We start from the raw sequence: 17,581 nt of genomic DNA on the forward strand, positions 1-17,581 counted from the left end.
AACCACAAAAATAAATTAACAAACAAAATGCAAGCTTTTGCCAGGTCGTATATCTCTTCCTTTTTTTTACATTTTTCTTTAATTTTTTTTTCTCTTGGTTGGCTGCACTCCCGAAAAAGGTATTTCAACGTTGGCCATATATGAAAGTCATTGCTTCAACTGTTCCGATGGAATGAAGCCACGAAATGGATTCGGAATGCATGCGCCGAGAACTTGTTTAAGGAGTTGAAATCCAGAGACAGAGACAGGGACAGAGACAGAGACAGAGACAGGGGCACAGACAGAGACAGGAGGTGAGACCACACAGGCAAAATGTTATCTCGCTCCATAAAGTGGCCACGTTTGACCTGCTCACGGGATGACTGGGAATGCTGGCCAAGAGTCTGGGCCGAGAGTCTGGGATTCTCTTCTCTACCTATTTTTGGTATCCTCCTCCGACACTTGCCCGGCAATTAAGTCGTTGGATTGGATCGCTCAGCTCACCAGCTCCTCTCCGCTTTGGTTTCGTTTTCATTTCCAACATCCCCTCCACAATCCTCAGGATTCATTCTTAGAAAATTTGCTGAGATCGCAGCCTTTTGTTGTCACAGCCTGGGAGATCCCATTTCTGTCAGCATCGTCAGCTAATTACGCGAAATTACCCAGATCTCCTCCGCTTTCCTCGGGATTCGCTGGTGCGAGAAATCTTTGCCAAGTGTTGACTTTGTAGGCGAAATGTCTGGGATGCTTGAAACGATCCATGGATCAGATAGCAGCACACAGCTGGTTTCAAGATCATTCTGGCCAGACGCTGATGATCTTGATAGGTTCTAAAAAGCAGCCCCAAGACACCGAGTAATTGTTATGGCGCATTAATGGCAAAATAGTTCGATATTGATCATGATCATGGGCCTTAGGTTAGGCCATGTGCTAGACGATTTGGTTTATTGGATCATCAGTGGTTGTTAATCTCTTAATTTATACTAAAGTACTTCTAAAGAAATGTTCAGTACTTTCCTAACCATATTTATCTCCCTTCTAATATGATTTAAGGAATGCTTTATCTCCTATCTTAAACAGGCTACCATTTATCCTTTTTACAAGCTCATAAAATAACTTAGGACAGCAAACTACTCCTACTCGTTTTCTTTATATACCCCAAAGGATCCCCCATCTAATCTGCATTCCAATCGAAACCCAAAACCCAGCCTCCGTACAATGGTCAACAATTGCAGAAGTATATATCACATGATCACACGCCGACGACGCCGATGAAGATGATGATGATATAGTGCCATATAAACCGATCGCCTCGTTTCTTCTTTTTACACGGCCAAGGAATGCGACAATGCAAAAAACAAAAAAACACAAAAAATAATAATAAAACGACGAAAAAAAAGGGCCAACTGAGAGTAAGAGAGATGGTAACATTTAGTATTGGTTGCTGGAAAATGATTAATAGTCATGCGGTGGTTTGCCAAGGTAAGAGGAGATCAGGGACAGGAGCGGCGGATGCACTGCCGCCAGTGGAGACGCCAACAAAGTGGAGCAACAGTGAACAGAAATCAAATCGAGATATAAATGTGATTTTAAGATACAGTCTTTTTATTTTGAAATGTATCGTAACTTGATTATATATTTAGTTTAAAAAATATTTATTAATCTTGGCTTATACCTTACAAAATCTTTAAATGATTTGTTATCAATACTTTTCATTCTAAAATATCCCAAAAGTATCTCAATTTCTTACTGTGCACAGAAACAGCAACCACAGCAGCCGATGAAAAATCAGCTCTGCTGTAAATTTCTTTTGGCAAAAGACAGACAAAGATGGGTAAACCTGACCGAGGGAGATAGAGAATCAGAGGAAGCAACGTTGAATGTTTTCTGTGTGAGAAATGGTCGGTTGGTTGCATCGAATTTGCGATAAAGATACTTTTTTCTGTAGATACTCTGCATTAATCAAATATAAATATGAATGGATAAACAAGGCCTAATAAAAATTCGAATAGATAAGAATTTTAAAATTTTTCTCTACCTTAAAACCTTATAGGAAGTGTAGATTTTTCTGATCAATTGGTAAGAGTATTTCACCCGGCGATCATTGCATTCAAAAACTGGCTTTTCCATTGAGTCTCTCTCTCTCTTGGCCTGACTCTCTGATATTATTTTTAACGATTTAATGTTTTGTGAACTGTTTAAATTGTGCAAACAATTTCAGCTAAGTGCCTGCCTACCAACCATGTTGATGATGATGATGGTCAAGTCGAGGCAGGGGTTAAAGTGGGCTTCGCACACAGCTTTTTGATGTGGCACAGGAAGTGCAACTTTAATGAAGCGTTTAAGTGCCAGCTGTTGTTGTAGTTGCTCTTGCAGCACGGAAGGTATCTCCTGTCTTTTGTTTTTTCGTAGCTTTTTTCTTATTTTTTGGGTTCAATGTTTGGTGTTTTTCATGGTTCAATGAAAGGAATTCGCCTAAAGATGTGAAGATGAATGTGTTGGGAAAAAAACACTTTATCGTGACTGATCGAAATTTCACTTTGAGTAGAAGTAATAGACATGGTGATGGTTTCGAATCTTATTTAGCTAAATTTGTTTTTACTGTTAGTAGGATTTTTGCTTTGAAAACAATTCTTCTTCTAACAAATGTAAACCAAGAAAAGTCTCATAACTTCCCTTAGACAATATGAGGGCCCCAAAAAGTCTGGTTATCATCGGAAAAAACTCTTTTGCTCTCTATTTGCTTACGTCAGGTTATTCTTTGAAAACGTTATCTGAATTGGAAATTGAGCTTTATCAGACAGCCACAGCCTCACCTTAGCTAACCTACATAAATATATATATATATAACCGACAAAGCACTGATACAGAGAACCCTATAAACACCTATTGCCGAAAGGTAGTTCCCGGTTAAGCAATTCGAAAATGTTTGTGGGAACAGGAACACAGGTCGGATACTTTATCTAAATGCTGGCGCTTATCAGGCGGACAAGGTGGCAAGGGGCAGGGGCGAGGCCAGCGGGGGGTCAGGTGAATGAAAAGGAGAAAGGGAATTGGAATCAAAACGGGGCAGGGGAAATGGGTTTGAGAATCGGTTTGGAAATGAGAATGAGTATGGGAAGAAGCAAATGAGAAGAGAAGAATTTATGACTCACACGGCGAAAGAGAAAGAAAGATTCTGGGCACTCGGAGAAATTATTTAAACAATTGTAATAGTAGCTTATTTGTAACATTTTAAAATTTTAAAAATGTTTTGAATAATTGAGGTATTTACAAATTATTTTTATGACTAATAAACTACATAAATGTTTTTTTTTAATGTGTGAAAAATATATATTTTTTAAGTTTCTGGTTAAATAGATCATTATAAAATCTATCTTCAAAATAAAAGTCAATCTTGTATGTAATACTATATAAATAAAAATAAATAAATTTAGTTTTAGGTATAATTTAATGATGGCTTTATCAAGGCTATCCAATTTTCCTATTAGTTTTACTTAATAATTCAAGGATTAAGGATTATTATTTCAAGTGCACATGTTGCACACTACTGTGTGTGTGAACGAGAGAGAAGGCATATAGAGGATCGGATCGGATCGGATCGGGAAGTAAAAGGTTCACATAAAAATGCCGACAGAGAATAAAAATCCTGAACTGCATAATTTAAACGATTTCAATGACACCTTGATTAATATCAAAGACAACACAAAAGAGAACTCGAGAACTGACCACTCTACCTATCCGTGTGTGTGTGCCCCATCTCCACCATACCCCGTACCCCTACCCCCCTCTGCATTTCCATGAAATTATGAACGAAACGCAGTGCGCAATGCATTTGCCCAAAAAAAAAAATGTTTATAAAAAAGATAAAGAATATGGGAAAGATGTGCGAGAGCGAAAGAGAAGAAAACCAATCAAGCAACGTTGAAAACCAAAAATAAACAAAGGTAAGGCGCAGGTAAAGGGCCAAGGGGAAAAGGGAGAGCGGCCAAAAGGCAGAGGCTGCAACAACAACAACAACAGTTTACCTGGCAACAAATCAAACAAAGAGCCAAAGAGAGGCAACGAGGAGAACGATAAACAGAGAGACCGAAAGGGCAACAGAGAAGGGAGCAAGCGAGCGAGCAACTTATTGCAATTAAGCGTGATTAATTCAGGATTTATACAAATTAACTAAAACCGTGGACCGATCGAGGCCGAGACTAGGTACCGTCCCACCCCTTTGAACGCCCCCTTGACCCTACGGAGCACAGTGTGTAAAAGCGGTGTGACAACATTTTTGCTCTTGCACCAGCCAAAAGAGCCTTTTTGTGAGTGTGTCCTACAGTCCAACATCCTTATAGAGTCTACAGTAAAGACAAGGATCTTGAGAAGATATTTTTGTAATTTTTGGAAAACTGCTCAAAATAAATTCATATTAAAATCAACTTAAATTGCAAGAATTTTAAATTAAAAACTTATAAAATAATGGAATTAAATTCATTTAGATTTTGAATATATAAAATTCAATGGGATAAAACCGAATATAAAATATTAAATTAAAAATTATTAAAACTTCATAAAACATTTGCAAATATAAAATGAAATATGATTAGAACTCCATTTCTATATCATTAAATATTCCAAAATTCTGCAGTAAAGTAGTCAACATTAACGAGGCTCAACTGTATGCATATCTGCTCTCTTCTCGTTTTATTTCCCTTTTTTTTTGTTCATCAAAAAGGAATTTCTTGAGATTTTTCGTTGCCTCTGCTTCTGCCTTTTGGACTGGTCTTGGAAACTGGAACCCTTTGATGCTGGACAGAGATAGGACGCAGAGGGGGCAAGGAGCCTGGGATTCGGATGAGCAACAGACGCATGCGCCAAGATCTCTTGGATGGACACGCTCTCGGCGATGGACTCTCTTTTATTTAGAGCCTACCTTTGGCTGCTTCTCATTCGCATCTTTGAGTTGATTTGCCTGGAATTTTATTTCCTTCCAGGGGCGTAAGGCGTAAAAGGGCAGTTGGCACAAAAAGAAACACACCAAACAAAAAATAAAAGAGCTCAAGATGAAGGAGCGGCATGAATCATGGAATCTGCCAATCTGAGCGAGAGTTCCCTTTGTTTCGTAGTGATTCAGACTGGTTTGTTATCTCTGAAGATTTTGCAATATTATGAAATATTAGGAATTTATGAGAAAATAAATTCTTATCATCATATCATTATCATGTTTCAAAAAGGGTTAGTTTTTAGGGATATTTTGAGAGAACGCCAAATTAACTTGGATTTGTAATATAACATGAACAATTTTTTATATCTTTTTTATATTTGCTGAAAAACAATTTTCAGTGGCCCTGATTAAACTTATCATTCGTTTAATTTATGATTTCATACTCTTTCCTATAACTGACAACCGCTTCAAATATTTTTGCACTTTGATCAATGCAAAGACCTCGTTTCTTATCTGTTTAAATTAAAATGTGTACTATTTTATTGACAACTATAAGAGTCAGCAATAAGAGATAACTAGCTAAACTTCTAGTAAACTTCTTTAAATTAAGTAGTAACAAAGAAAGGATTTTAAATTTTTATTTAATATTTATTTAACTTAAAGGTAAACAAACAGAAACATCATAACACAGTCTTTGTTATCTTGTTCTTTTAAATATTTTTCAAATATGATAATCTATTCATTCGTAATTTTTTATTTTACTTCCAATTTAATTAACTGATTACAACAACTCAACCCCTAAAATTAATTGCATTAAGAAATTCAAGTATTATTATTTACTCCACTTACCGTTACTGGGCTTTGGTGGTATTTCGCTTGCATCGATTCCTCTCGCCTGGAAAATATGCGTAACGGCACTGCAGTTCGGACTGAATTGATCGATGATCGAGGATACACCTCCACCACCCCCCGCCGGATTGGGGGCGGCCAGATAGCCAACTGAGGGCAGGAGGGAGTGGGAGCCATCGTCCGCTTGCACGCTAAGCGGAAAGTGGGTGGCGAGCAGAAGTAAATAACTGCTACATATCACAAGGCAGGCGGTTGCTGTTGTTGTTGTTGCCGTCGTTTTCGTCACTTTTCTTCTGCAGTGCAGGCGTTGTTGCTGTTGCATTTGTTGTTGCATTTTGAGAACCACCGAAACTCACTTGTTTTAGCGATCAAGACAGAGAGAGAGGAGAGCGAGATAAAATTTACGCCGGCTGGTTGTTGCTGTTGTTTGGTTATGTTTGTTGCCTTTTTGCGGTAAATATTTTCGTCACCCTCACAAACACGCACCGGTGGTCGTCCACACACTAATAAGCCGCTTTGTTGCTGTTTGCCGGCATTATTGCTGTTGTTGTTGGTGTTGTTTTTCAGTGTGCATCTTGAGCTTGGTAACAATTAAAGTGCAACATGGCTTTCGCGGTAGATTTAATAAACAAATAGCGGCACAAGCACACACCGCACACTCACTCACACGCACACACTCCGCGACGAAAAGCGAATTGAAAGCGAAGCGCGAAAAGCAGAGACCGCGGAGGAAGCAGCACAGAAGGTGCTTACGCGATGAAAGTTTTTGACGAAGAAAACAGAGAGTTATGGAGGCAGCCTATATATAGGCAAAGACCGAGGACAGTGCTGCCAGACTATCAAGATCTGGCAAAATTAGGGATTTTTATTATTACCTACGGTAACACTTGGTATTAATGCGCGCCAAATATGAATACTATCGAATAGAAAAGCCCAAATTCGTATTGGTGTTGTTGTTTTTTAAAGTTTGAACATTTCATTAATAACAAAATGATTAATGATTATTACTAATTAGTTAATTCAAAACAATGACAATCGTTGATTGCTGTCCACATCGCGGTTCATCAATTAGTATATCAGTATTTTAGTATATTAAGTATTTTTGACGCTTCCGTTCTCTGGTCATATTGTCCTACCGCCGACCAGCTGTTTTGGCGGCAACGAGTTCTTGTGCCGATTTTTTGTTTATTTGAAATACAACGCAGTTAAGGAATAAACAACAAACAAAATGATCCAGGAGAGCGCGGTCAACGAGGCGCTAAAGAAGCATTTTGGCCATTCAAAGTTCAAGTCCGAGCTACAGGAGCGAGCCGTGAGATGTGCTGTGAAAAGTGAATATGGGGACATGAAGTCTTACCCAATATCTCGAAAATAATAATAAACCCTGAACATTTTGACTTTCAGAAAAGCAAGACGTATATGTTTCGATGCCTACTGGATCGGGTAAATCCCTGTGCTTCCAGCTGCCAGGCCTGATGTCCGAGAACCAGATAACCATTGTCTTTTCGCCGCTCCTCGCCTTAATCAAGGATCAGATTGACCATTTGACCAAACTGAAAGTGCCGGCGGACTCGCTGAACTCCAAAATGAGCACCAAGGAGCGTGACCGGGTCATTATGGATCTGCGGGCGGTGAAGACCAGTCTGAGGTTCCTGTACATCACACCGGAGCAGGCGGCCACCAAGTTCTTCCAGGAGCTGCTGCAGACTCTGCACAAGCACAAGAAATTAGCCTACTTTGCGGTGGACGAGGCCCATTGCGTCAGCCAGTGGGGACACGACTTCCGGCCCGATTACCTTAAGCTGGGCGACCTACGTTCCAAATATCCAGACATCACCTGGCTGGCATTAACGGCCACAGCCTCCAAGGAGGTCAAGGAGGATATATACAAGCAATTGCATTTGCATCAGCCGGTGGCCCAATTCTGCACACCCAGCTTTCGAAAGAACCTCTTCTACGACATTGTATACAAGAATTCCATAGAGGATGACTTCCAGCACTTGGCGGACTTTGCCAGGCATTGCCTGGGCGATCCCAAGGAGTTCAAAGAGCAACCGAAAGCCCAGCGTGGCTGCGGCATTGTCTACTGTCGCACCCGCGAGCAAGTGGAGCGCATGGCGATCGGCGTTACCAAGCAGGGTATCGGAGCCGTTGCCTATCATGCTGGCCTCAAAACAGGGGAACGCACAGAGGTGCAGGAGGCATGGATGCGGGGAGATCAGCCCATTATATGCGCCACCAACAGCTTTGGCATGGGCGTGGACAAGGCGAGTGTGCGCTTCGTTATCCATTGGGATGTGCCACAGAATGTGGCTGCCTATTACCAGGAATCGGGTCGCGCTGGTCGCGACGGCTTGCCCTCGTTTTGTAGATTATATTACGGCCGTGAAGATGTGCGGAGTATACGATTTCTGCTGCAGAACGATGCAAACAGGGCGCGAGGTCGTGGCGATAAGGAAATGCTTACGGCGAGAGCCATCAAACAGTTTGAAAAGATCACCGAATTCTGCGAGCGAACAACGTGCCGGCACAAACTCTTTTCCGACTTCTTTGGGGATCCGGCGCCCGACTGCAGCGGCCAGTGTGATGTCTGCCGGCGACCCCAGAAAGCGGAGAAGGCACTGGAAATGTTCCACCGTTTGTGCATGGATGACACCTTCAAGTCCCATATCTCGCTGCAGGATTGTGCGGATCTATACGAAGGTGGACGCCCTGGCCAAAAGCGTGCTGCCCAGGAATATGCATCTGGGGATTCTGACTCTGAAGGCGCCGGCTCCCACTCCTCGATGGCAAAGAAGGCCAAAAAGGAAAGTGAAGATTTCATTAAGCAACAGTTCAAGTTGCGCAAGCAAATTAGCGCTGCCCGTCAGCTGGAACAGGATACGGCGGCCCAAATCTCTCGCATCCGACAGGCGGAGGCCACGGAAAAGAAAATAGCTGGTCTCCAGGCCACTCACAGGGAGAAGTATCTAACGGCCATTATTGATACTCTGAAAGCTAATGTGGACAAGTGCAAGGATGAACCAGAACAGCAGCCGAAGAGTGTCCTAAAATACAATGACTACGAAGCCATTGCCGTGGACATGGAGTACGAGGTGTTCCGCCAACAGAAAGTGGCCAATATGTACCGCCATGCCTTAGCCAAGCAGATTTCCATTATTAAACAACTCACAGGAAAGTTGCAACTGATGCCTCTGCTGGCTGATTATATTCCCAAACCGGAAACGAGTGCAAAGGGCGTCTGGACGGGAGGCAGTGTGGCCTATTTTGAGCGGAAACTCAAAGAACTGGAGGAACAGAGACCGCAGAGTCTCAAGGAAGTGCCAAAAGCTTTAAAGGAGAGAAAGGGTTTCAAGCAGGACAGCAGCAACAGTAAGCAAACTTCCATTTCCTCATTCTTCAAAAAAGAGTTGAAGGAGGAACCAACATCGGGTTCCTCGAATGAAGAGGAACCTGAAGAAGCTGAAAAGGATGTAGGGAATAAAACTCCTGAAGACCCGCCTTCCGATCATGTCAAAGATGAACCTATGGATGAAGATAGTCCTGAAGCTGATGCCGAACTCGATCCCCTGCCCGACAGTATAATTGGTGAGAGAAAGTACAAACTGATGGCGAATGGCGATGGCAGCTATGACACTCATCGGCGGAAAAGAGTGTCCCATCAACACGAACCCAAGACGAAGGCCAAGAGCACCATGCAGCATCTCTTTGGTTCCTTTAAAAGTGAATCCGATGAGGAGCAGGATCAACAGCCTTCAATTGGTTTCAAAACCGCTCGACAAATGCTGGAAGAAAAAGAGGCAAAATCAGAAAGCAATCAAAAATCAAAGGAAGACAAAAGCAAGGAATCCTCCGAGGATATAGGCTTCATTTCAGCCCGAGAAATGTTGGAGAAAAACAAACTCAAAAACGACGAAAAGCTCGAAAAGTCAAATTACAAAACTGAAACCCTGGGTTTCATTTCAGCCCGAGAACTGTTGGAAAACAACAAACTTAAGGAAGAAAGTTTGGATAATAAGGACGTTAAGCCTAATAAGTTAGAAAGTAAGGATGCAAAGTGTCTAGACAAGGATAGGAGTTCCCAAAAAGAGTCAAGATCTAGCAAGGATAAGGGCAGGGACTCCAGTGAATCAGAAAAGCATTTAAAGGATTCTGGATCCCGCAGAAAAGATGGCAAGGAGGGAGCAGACTACAAAAGAGAGAAAGAATCAACCGCCAAGGACTCATCGTCCGCAGAAAGGAAAGCTTCTAAAGACTCTTCGGCAGAAAGGAAAGCTTCGAAAGACTCTTCATCAGAAAAGAGACCTTCGAAGGACTCTGTATTAGAAAAGAAACCTTCGAAGGACTCATCCTCGGAAGAGAAAGACCCATCCAATTTAAAGAAAAAACCAGAGAAAAATCAGCATAAGAACGATGTGAGTAAAAACGTAGTTCAATGGCTGAATCCCTACTATAAACGAAAGATAGCCACCAAGGAGCTATTTAAAGCCTTGGCAAAATTGCTAACTCAGCGGATTTGTGAAGGCAGCTTAGGTATGTTATAAACTATAATCTTTTTCTAAGAAAAATAAATTAAATCAATTATTATTCCAGGAGACGGAGATGCTGGTAAATGCTACATCAAGGAGACCTTCCATGGCTTGCAGATGATCAACAATGATCAGGATATTGAGAAATATTTCATTGAATCCAAGTGACTTTATGACACACAACGAATAGTGTTTATCGCCTTGTTAAAAAAGTTAAAAAATCTTTTTTTTATCGTTAATGTTTCAATTTTGTATATAATAATAAGTAATTTATCAATAAAACATTAAGAAAATATATGCAGTTGCAGTTTGTTTTTCATTTTGGACATTAAATAGTAGCAAATTTTACTCGTGTTGGATTCTTACTTATTAATTGGTTTAGATAAAACGTTCGTGATGCTTTTTTTAATAAGCTAAATAATAAAAGAAAAACATAAAAACAGGGCAGGCGATGCGTAGAAAACTTTAAACTCTCTCCATGGACGTCGTCTTTTTTGTACATTTTTCAATTCGATGATGGCAATTCTTGTTTTTTTTTTTTTTTTTTGTTTTTGTGGGATTCTAATTAGCTGGGAGACTGGGGGGAATGTGTGTCCTTACACCTAAGCTGGAGCTATAAATATTACAGTCCACGCCATGTCCGTCCATGTCATTCCAGATCTCCATGGACGCCAAAGCGAATGGTGAGAAGGATGTCCAGCAAGAAGACCAGTGAGGTGACCAAGGAAATCGAAGCGGAACCCATCACCAGATCCAGACGATGCATATTCGGGTGCCAGTAGTTGCGATCCTTGGTGGTGCTCCAGTCCCGGAACAACAGAGCGGTCACGGCCACAAAGAGAATGAAACCCACCAGGGACCATAGAGTAGCTGTACGCCAGGGAGTTCTTTTGGTTCCCCCAAATATTTTAAATTTTTAATTGTTAATAAAATAATAAATAAATATTAAGTAGTACTCACAAATCACCAAAGAGTGCCATTATCAGATAGATCGCTGTATAGATGACCAAGGCACCAAAGGTCACATAGCACAGAGCCATCACCCGCGGAGTGATGAACACTCGCAGGTGCGAGTTGGTGGCCGGTTCGTCGATCAAGCCCAGGCAGCATATTAGCAGGCACTGTAAAATAATAAAATAATATTATAATTAATTTAAAAATAATATATCTAAGGAATAACTATTACCAATTCCACAATTTTAATACATATCAAAGTGTAGGTGGCCTTCTTGTTGCCATTCGTTGTGGCAAAGGAATTATCATCTGCCGGCGACATTTCCACCCTTGAGATTTCTGCACAAAATAATTATTAAACAATTAATTAATTAATTAATTAAATAACACCATTAATTCAATTGAATTTTGGTTCACTTTGACATTTGCTCCCGGATATGCTGTGTTTTTATGTACCTATCGATCGCAAGTAACTCATTCTGTTGTTCTTTTGGGAAACACTTTCGACCTACAAAGGAAACGGCATCTTCAGTTTTGGAACATTTAATTATTTATTCTTTTGGTGGAATTTTAGAGTCCGGGCTTAAATGAATGACCTTATTTGGCCACCGTCTCTGGGTTATCGGATGTGTGTTATTGGATGCTCGGTGGAGCGTGCAATAAAATAAAATAAAACTACATTCTGTTGTGGATTTGTGTCAATTGATCACCGAAGGTCTCCCACATCCACTTCTGGCATTAGAAGTGCAGCCCAAACTGATTAAGGGCATATATACTATATACTATATATGAGCGATGATCTCATTGGATCGATCGGATGTGTGGGAATTTTTGGGTGGGGTTTATTCTATCCTACCCTCGATACCATAGAGGTGGTAAGGTTGTGAGATGCATACCAAATTTGAGCTGGGAATGCGAGCAATCGACTTGTTTTTTTCTATAGCAAAAATCTTATGAATATTTAAGACCACCTATGATTGCAGGCCTGTGACACCTTAATCTATAATTCCATTACAATTCATTTATTAATTAAAGGCCAAAGCACAATGGATACAATAGTTGTGTACCTCAATTGTCACCTCTTTTGGTTTTCTATGGAACACCGTTACTACGGGCTTGACATGTGTAGTTTAATTGTACAGAGAGGAAATAATAATAGTACATAAATTTAAATAAATTTGTTTAATTTAGCAGATCAACATTGGATTTATTTTTTAGAAAATTTAAAAATTTCGACAGGCGTTCTACCTATATTTTTATATTACCCATATTTTAAACTATCATAAAACCATTATATTTATACCCATGCAAAGAATAACAAATGATTTTCTCTGTGTATTTTAGGGGGAAGAACTGGTTGTTCAAGCACTTCATAACCAACAATGGAATCACTCCATGGTTTTGGGTCGTCACTGGGTCCCCCTCTCATTGATTGAAGCTAATTGCAACATAAAGAACAAAGTATAAAAAAAATATGCCAGAAATTAGCCAGAGGCACGTACAATAACCGTGCGGAGGTGGAGACGACTCTGTTATGCTAGTTAACCCCGCGTTGTATAACCCCATAAATAACAATTAAAATGCAACCAGAAAACCAGAAAAATATAAGTCAAACCTGAAATGAAACTGGAAACCAACAAACTCAAACCCTAAAAAAGGGTCACGCATAACTTTCACTGCGTAAAAAGTCGGTAGTAAAGTTCGAAAAGGGAAAGATATACCCACAAATTGGGATAGGGAAGGAAGAAATGAGGACAAGACAGACACTCCCTGTCAATAAACTTAGGGTTCGAAAGTTAATAAACATTTTAGTGTCTAGGTTCTGGTTGCCAAAAGGTAAACAATAATTGATTACGGAGAATACTACTGTTCGGATTAGTTAAAAAGATAATGTTAAGTAATTATTTATTTATAAAAAAGGTTACAAAATACAAAAGTAAGGAGGTTTGTTTTTATTTTCTCTGTTTTATAAAAATTTTTTCAAACCATTAAAGACAATGTAATTGGGAACAAGAAGGGAAACTAACATAGGAAAGCTAAAGTTTAAATAACCATATTTCATAGCGATATTTTTCTATGAGAATTTGTTGAAAAATCAAAGTTTAAAAATCTCATAACTTAGCTAAAAATTCATTTATTCGAGTATGGAAAGCATTTCTGTGCTAGTTTTTATGAGGTTAATAAATCTGGATACTTAATTTCAAAATTAAAATTTTTGACATTTTTTTAAAATTTTTGACGATGTAACCCCTTATAAAATTTTGAGAAAAATTCAAAAATTATTTTTTGACCGGACACGTCTAGATCTATTCGGCTGTTGATTCTGATCAAGAATATATATGATTTGTAGGGTCGGAAATAACTTCTTTACATTTTACAAGCTTTTGACTAAAATTATAGTACCCTGAAGAGGTTTGAAAATTTGATTTAATCATAGATTTTTTAAAATAATTTTCATTATGTATAAGCTTGACAAATTCTGTCTATTATACCTTATAAAGTTTAGTTTTATTATAGCTCAAAAATATTCTCTACCATTTAAGAAAATATTTAAAAATAAACTACTATATACCATATACCATAAAAACTCGAAACTAAAACTCCTCACTAATTTTCGGGTTTGCAGCTCTCAAAGATTGGAATTCCAGCTCTTAACTGCTTGCGTGTTAACTGGTATGTGTGTGTCGTGTTGTTGCTAACGAATGTTTCACGTTTTGGCCCACACTCAAGTCACCACCACCACCCTCCCCCTGAACCAAAAAACCAACAGAGAAAAATAATACAAGAAAAAAAAACAAGTTTCTTTCGGCGGCGCTTAGAAGAAGAAAGCCTAAAAAAAAGGCAGAAAACAAACAAAACACACGCAACAAGCCACGAAGCACAAAAAAAATGTAAACAAATTTGTATTGGCCAAGAAGAACAGGTTTTTTATTTGGAAAACCAAAAGAGAACTTGCCTAAGAGAGAGAGGATCAAAGAGAGTTAGAAAGAGACTTAGAGAGGTTTGAACACTAGCCACACCTGCACTGAGTCTGCGCGCCCTCAGAGAGGATTTTCTGTGAACGGAAAAGGTATGCCTAACTTTTTGGCCATCAGTGTGAATTAACCTCGTTTCGAAAGGAGGAACTCTTGTTCTCGTTTTTCCTTTTGTTCCGATCTAAAGCAGCCCTATAACTGGTCTGTCTGCGTCCGACTTTTGGGTCAATGACTTGGCCAACAGCTCGGTTCTTGGTTTTGTTTTGGTTCCTGCCTTCTCGGAGGAGCTTTTCATTTTAATTAAGCCTCATTTGCAATTTCCTGCCAACTACAGAGTGAGATCTGAGAATATATGTATATCTCGGCGCTCAATCGCAATTGAAAAATGCAACAAAACTTGTTTTCCAGTCCGCCTTCTGCGTTTGCCTCCCCCTCACACACTCTCGCATTGATATGCACAACACGGAGAACTGGTTGCACAGCCGCGAGAAGCACACGTACACATGTTAAGGCGCCTACTGTACTTGGGCTCTGGGCTCTGGGCTCTGACTTTGGCTCTGCCTTTGGTCATCCATCCCAGCGCCCAAGTTTTCTCTCCCATCGAAAGGGCAGCCGCGTTGCTTTGCGATTTTTCCAGCTGCATTTTCCAAAAACAAGGAAAATACCCTTTCACCAAGGGGTAGTTCTATTGGTAAGTAAATTGGTAATTTGGTTCAGCTGAGAAAAGTTTAAGCCTACTTAAAACTGAAGATAAGAATAGCAGCCAGCTTTGGTAAGCCAAACTTTGTTTACCCTTGCCCTAATTTGAATTCTTTTTATTTGTTAAATAAATCTGAATGCTAAATTAAAATTTGTATCTATTTTCGACAAATTTAAAATTTTCAAAAACTTGTTAACATTTTAGTAATATTTGTTCTCAATAATTAATTAATATTTAATAAAGAGCTTAATTACAAATTTAAATATGTAAAACGTTTAGCTACAACGGGCTTTTAGACATATTATTCACTCAATCGATATATTTTATATGATAATTTTTAGGAGAAATCCAAATTTAAAATGACCATAACTAAGTCACAAAATCATTAATTTTGTGTTAGTTTTCAGAAGGTTAATAAATCTGCATACTACATTTTAAATTAAATATAAATTAAAAATTTTGTCAATTTTTGAAAATTTCAACGATGTATCCCCTTATAGAATTTAAAAATTTTTGAAAATTTTTGAAAAAATAATTTTTGACCGGAACCTGGCTAGATCAACTCGGATTTTAATGCTAAACCAGAATATATATGATTTATGTGGTCGGAAATGACTCCTTCACAGAGTTTGACTTAAATAACATGTATATAATACATATCAGAGCTACATTATGATTTTATATTAAAACCAATAATTCCTCTTAACCAAATTAAATTTAAAAAAAAAATGTATAAACCTACATTAATATTTTTCGTCATTCGTAATTTTCTTCCTTCAAAAAGGGTATCTCAAAGTGTCATAGTCTAATTAGCAATCTCAGGTTGCACTTTTTTTTGCAATGGTTTTACCATACATATTCTTGCCAATAGTGGCTCCGGGCTAGTGTTGTTGCTTTTGACCTCATTCAGGCCCACACCGCTTTTTAGCCACCGACTTGAGCTTTGTTTTAGCTGTGAACATGCAACATTTGCGATGTGGGCGGAATGGGTCCCTACCCCTTTTTAGGGGGTGGCTACCCGTTCGAGGGAGTTTCTCTCGGGGGTTGCTACTGGCGAATTCAATGCCAAAGCAATTGGCCAAGGCTGGTCGGGATTTACTACAGGCACTAACAGGTACACTGGGGTTATTGTCACTCGTATTGTTTTGTTTCGCTTTTGTTGTTACCTTAGTGTCATGGGTTCACCTGGGGGGGGGGGGAGGGGGGCTGTCATTGAAGGTCAGTGTCCATAAAGCGAATTGGCAAAGGATTGAAAGGGGTTCAATTCCCAAGGCGGAGATAGGTCCCTTAATTGAGTGTTAAGCGAACTAATATTGGTTTGTGAAATATAACATAAATATGCTTTTAATATTATTAAAAAGAGAATAATAATAACAATTGAATCGTAATTATTCGTTGTTTGATGAACTTGGGGTAAAAAATTGTTTACTAGAAACAATCCTAATGATTTTTAAAATATCACCTATTAAGCTCAAAGAGCTTCCCTTTTAAATAATTATAAAGTCTTGCTTTTATTCCTATACATATATTATTTATGATTTTTCTTTTTTTCTAATCTTCCAAATAAAGTTCTAAGATCTTAACTTTTCTTAAATATATTTTTAAATGCCATCATCAAATATATATGTTTATATATCTACTGCAATAACCCCGAGTATTTGTCAACTAATTAAAGTCACATCGCATCTGAAGGGGAGGGGCCCGTATTGACGGTGAGAAAATTGTGAGTGAGTCAGTCACATTAAACAAACTAATTTGTGTGTTAGCCAGTGTCTGTGTAATTTGTGCAAAATTAGCATGTCTAACAAAAAGAAAAACAACAGCAACAAAAGTGCTGCGATCGTCTTTCTGATGTATATAGTTTTTTTTTTTTTGTTTGTCCCTTGTTTATTGTACAATTAGCTCTGGGTGGGGCCCTGCGATCTCACAGACTCCGCAGATCTCCAGATCGACACTGAAGATGATTAATTCCCTTTCGGCGAGAGGTTCAGTGCATTTCCAACTCTACTACAAAAATTAGTTACTGCTGAGCAAATGACAAACTGGTTTTAGTTTTTCTCTTTTTTCGTTTTTGTGTTTTAAAATTTGGGTTACTGTTTTATTACATTTTTTCAGAAATTCAGAATATATTCGTTTAGAGGTGCAAACACAAGTGCAGCTAATGGTTTGAAAGGGGTTAGCTTTTGAGTTATTTATCCCGTCACTAAAATTGCACAAACTGAAGTATTTTACGCGCGCGTTAAATAGTAATTTCTAAGTTTTTAGTTTCAACTGCGTCTCGGAACGGAAATTGGGTTTTCGAAACGCTCTGAAACCGACGACACGCCAACAACTATTGGAACTGAAAGCCCAAAACTGAATCTCCAAAGCCCGCCAAACAAGCCCCAGCCACAGCCCAAGAAAAAAGAGCAAATTGAGCGCACGAAAGAGAATTTAAGTTAAGCAAAGAGAGTAAACGTACACGGAAAAAAGAGTTCGGAATAAAGTAACCCTTATTTGAGCCTATTTTACTACCAATTTTAATCAGGTTTGAGGCTTTAAAATTCAAGAAACATTGTAAATGAAACCGGAATGGTCTTTAAATAATAAATACATATTTAGGACTGAAAAATTAATCTATAAAATCAAGTTTTAAATATTTGCTTCATATATTTTTGTCTGT

The 17,581-nt window shown here is 38.9% G+C and overlaps 3 protein-coding genes across 6 annotated transcripts in view; 1 reads left to right on the forward strand and 2 right to left on the reverse strand.

Annotated features, from left to right (window-relative positions):
• The window catches only part of dlp (glypican dally-like), a 48,124-nt gene extending 41,577 nt beyond the window's left edge, over window positions 1-6,547 (reverse strand). The window contains exon 1 of the mRNA XM_020950913.2: window positions 5,762-6,547. Coding sequence (XP_020806572.2) covers window positions 5,762-6,095 — 334 coding nt within the window. The 5' untranslated portion in view covers window positions 6,096-6,547. The remainder of the gene's footprint in view (window positions 1-5,761) is intronic.
• Window positions 6,548-6,843: 296 nt separating this feature from the next.
• On the forward strand, window positions 6,844-10,993 carry RecQ5 (RecQ5 helicase). The gene is made up of 3 exons (XM_020950876.2): window positions 6,844-7,092; window positions 7,166-10,294; window positions 10,355-10,993. Exons 1-3 carry the CDS (start codon window positions 6,990-6,992, stop codon window positions 10,456-10,458), a joined length of 3,336 nt encoding a protein of 1,111 aa, XP_020806535.2. The 5' UTR covers window positions 6,844-6,989; the 3' UTR covers window positions 10,459-10,993.
• On the reverse strand, window positions 10,681-17,285 carry LOC110182761 (uncharacterized). Of its 4 annotated transcripts, none has more exons than XM_020950873.2 (5): window positions 17,139-17,285; window positions 11,701-11,752; window positions 11,477-11,583; window positions 11,251-11,411; window positions 10,681-11,177 (listed from the first exon to the last, which is right to left on the reverse strand). In XM_020950873.2, exons 2-5 carry the CDS (start codon window positions 11,720-11,722, stop codon window positions 10,940-10,942), a joined length of 528 nt encoding a protein of 175 aa, XP_020806532.2. In that variant the 5' UTR covers window positions 11,723-11,752; window positions 17,139-17,285; the 3' UTR covers window positions 10,681-10,939. The 4 variants fall into 4 exon arrangements, with proteins under 4 accessions (XP_020806532.2, XP_086694818.1, XP_020806533.2 ...); XM_086838692.1 differs by having other exon boundaries at window positions 11,662-11,752; XM_020950874.2 differs by having other exon boundaries at window positions 17,152-17,284.
• Window positions 17,286-17,581: the final 296 nt, after the last annotated feature.

This window comes from Drosophila serrata, unplaced genomic scaffold, assembly GCF_035046125.1.
Source record: "Drosophila serrata isolate PLE 108 unplaced genomic scaffold, ASM3504612v1 contig_71, whole genome shotgun sequence".
NCBI lineage: Eukaryota > Metazoa > Arthropoda > Insecta > Diptera > Drosophilidae > Drosophila > Drosophila serrata.

What these genes read in the sequence shown, in the direction of transcription:
- RecQ5 (XM_020950876.2), top strand. Translation starts at nt 6,990, where the DNA reads ATGATCCAGGAGAGCGCGGTCAACGAGGCGCTAAAGAAGCATTTTGGC. An exon ending in CGTGAGATGTGCTGTGAAAA is followed by an intron (nt 7,093 to 7,165) that starts GTGAATATGGGG and finishes TTTGACTTTCAG; the next exon opens with AAAAGCAAGACGTATATGTT. An exon ending in GATTTGTGAAGGCAGCTTAG is followed by an intron (nt 10,295 to 10,354) that starts GTATGTTATAAA and finishes TTATTATTCCAG; the next exon opens with GAGACGGAGATGCTGGTAAA.
- LOC110182761 (XM_020950873.2), bottom strand. Translation starts at nt 11,722, where the DNA reads ATGAGTTACTTGCGATCGATAG. An exon ending in GAGTTACTTGCGATCGATAG is followed by an intron (nt 11,584 to 11,700) that starts GTACATAAAAAC and finishes TATTTTGTGCAG; the next exon opens with AAATCTCAAGGGTGGAAATG. An exon ending in GTATTAAAATTGTGGAATTG is followed by an intron (nt 11,412 to 11,476) that starts GTAATAGTTATT and finishes ATTATTTTACAG; the next exon opens with TGCCTGCTAATATGCTGCCT.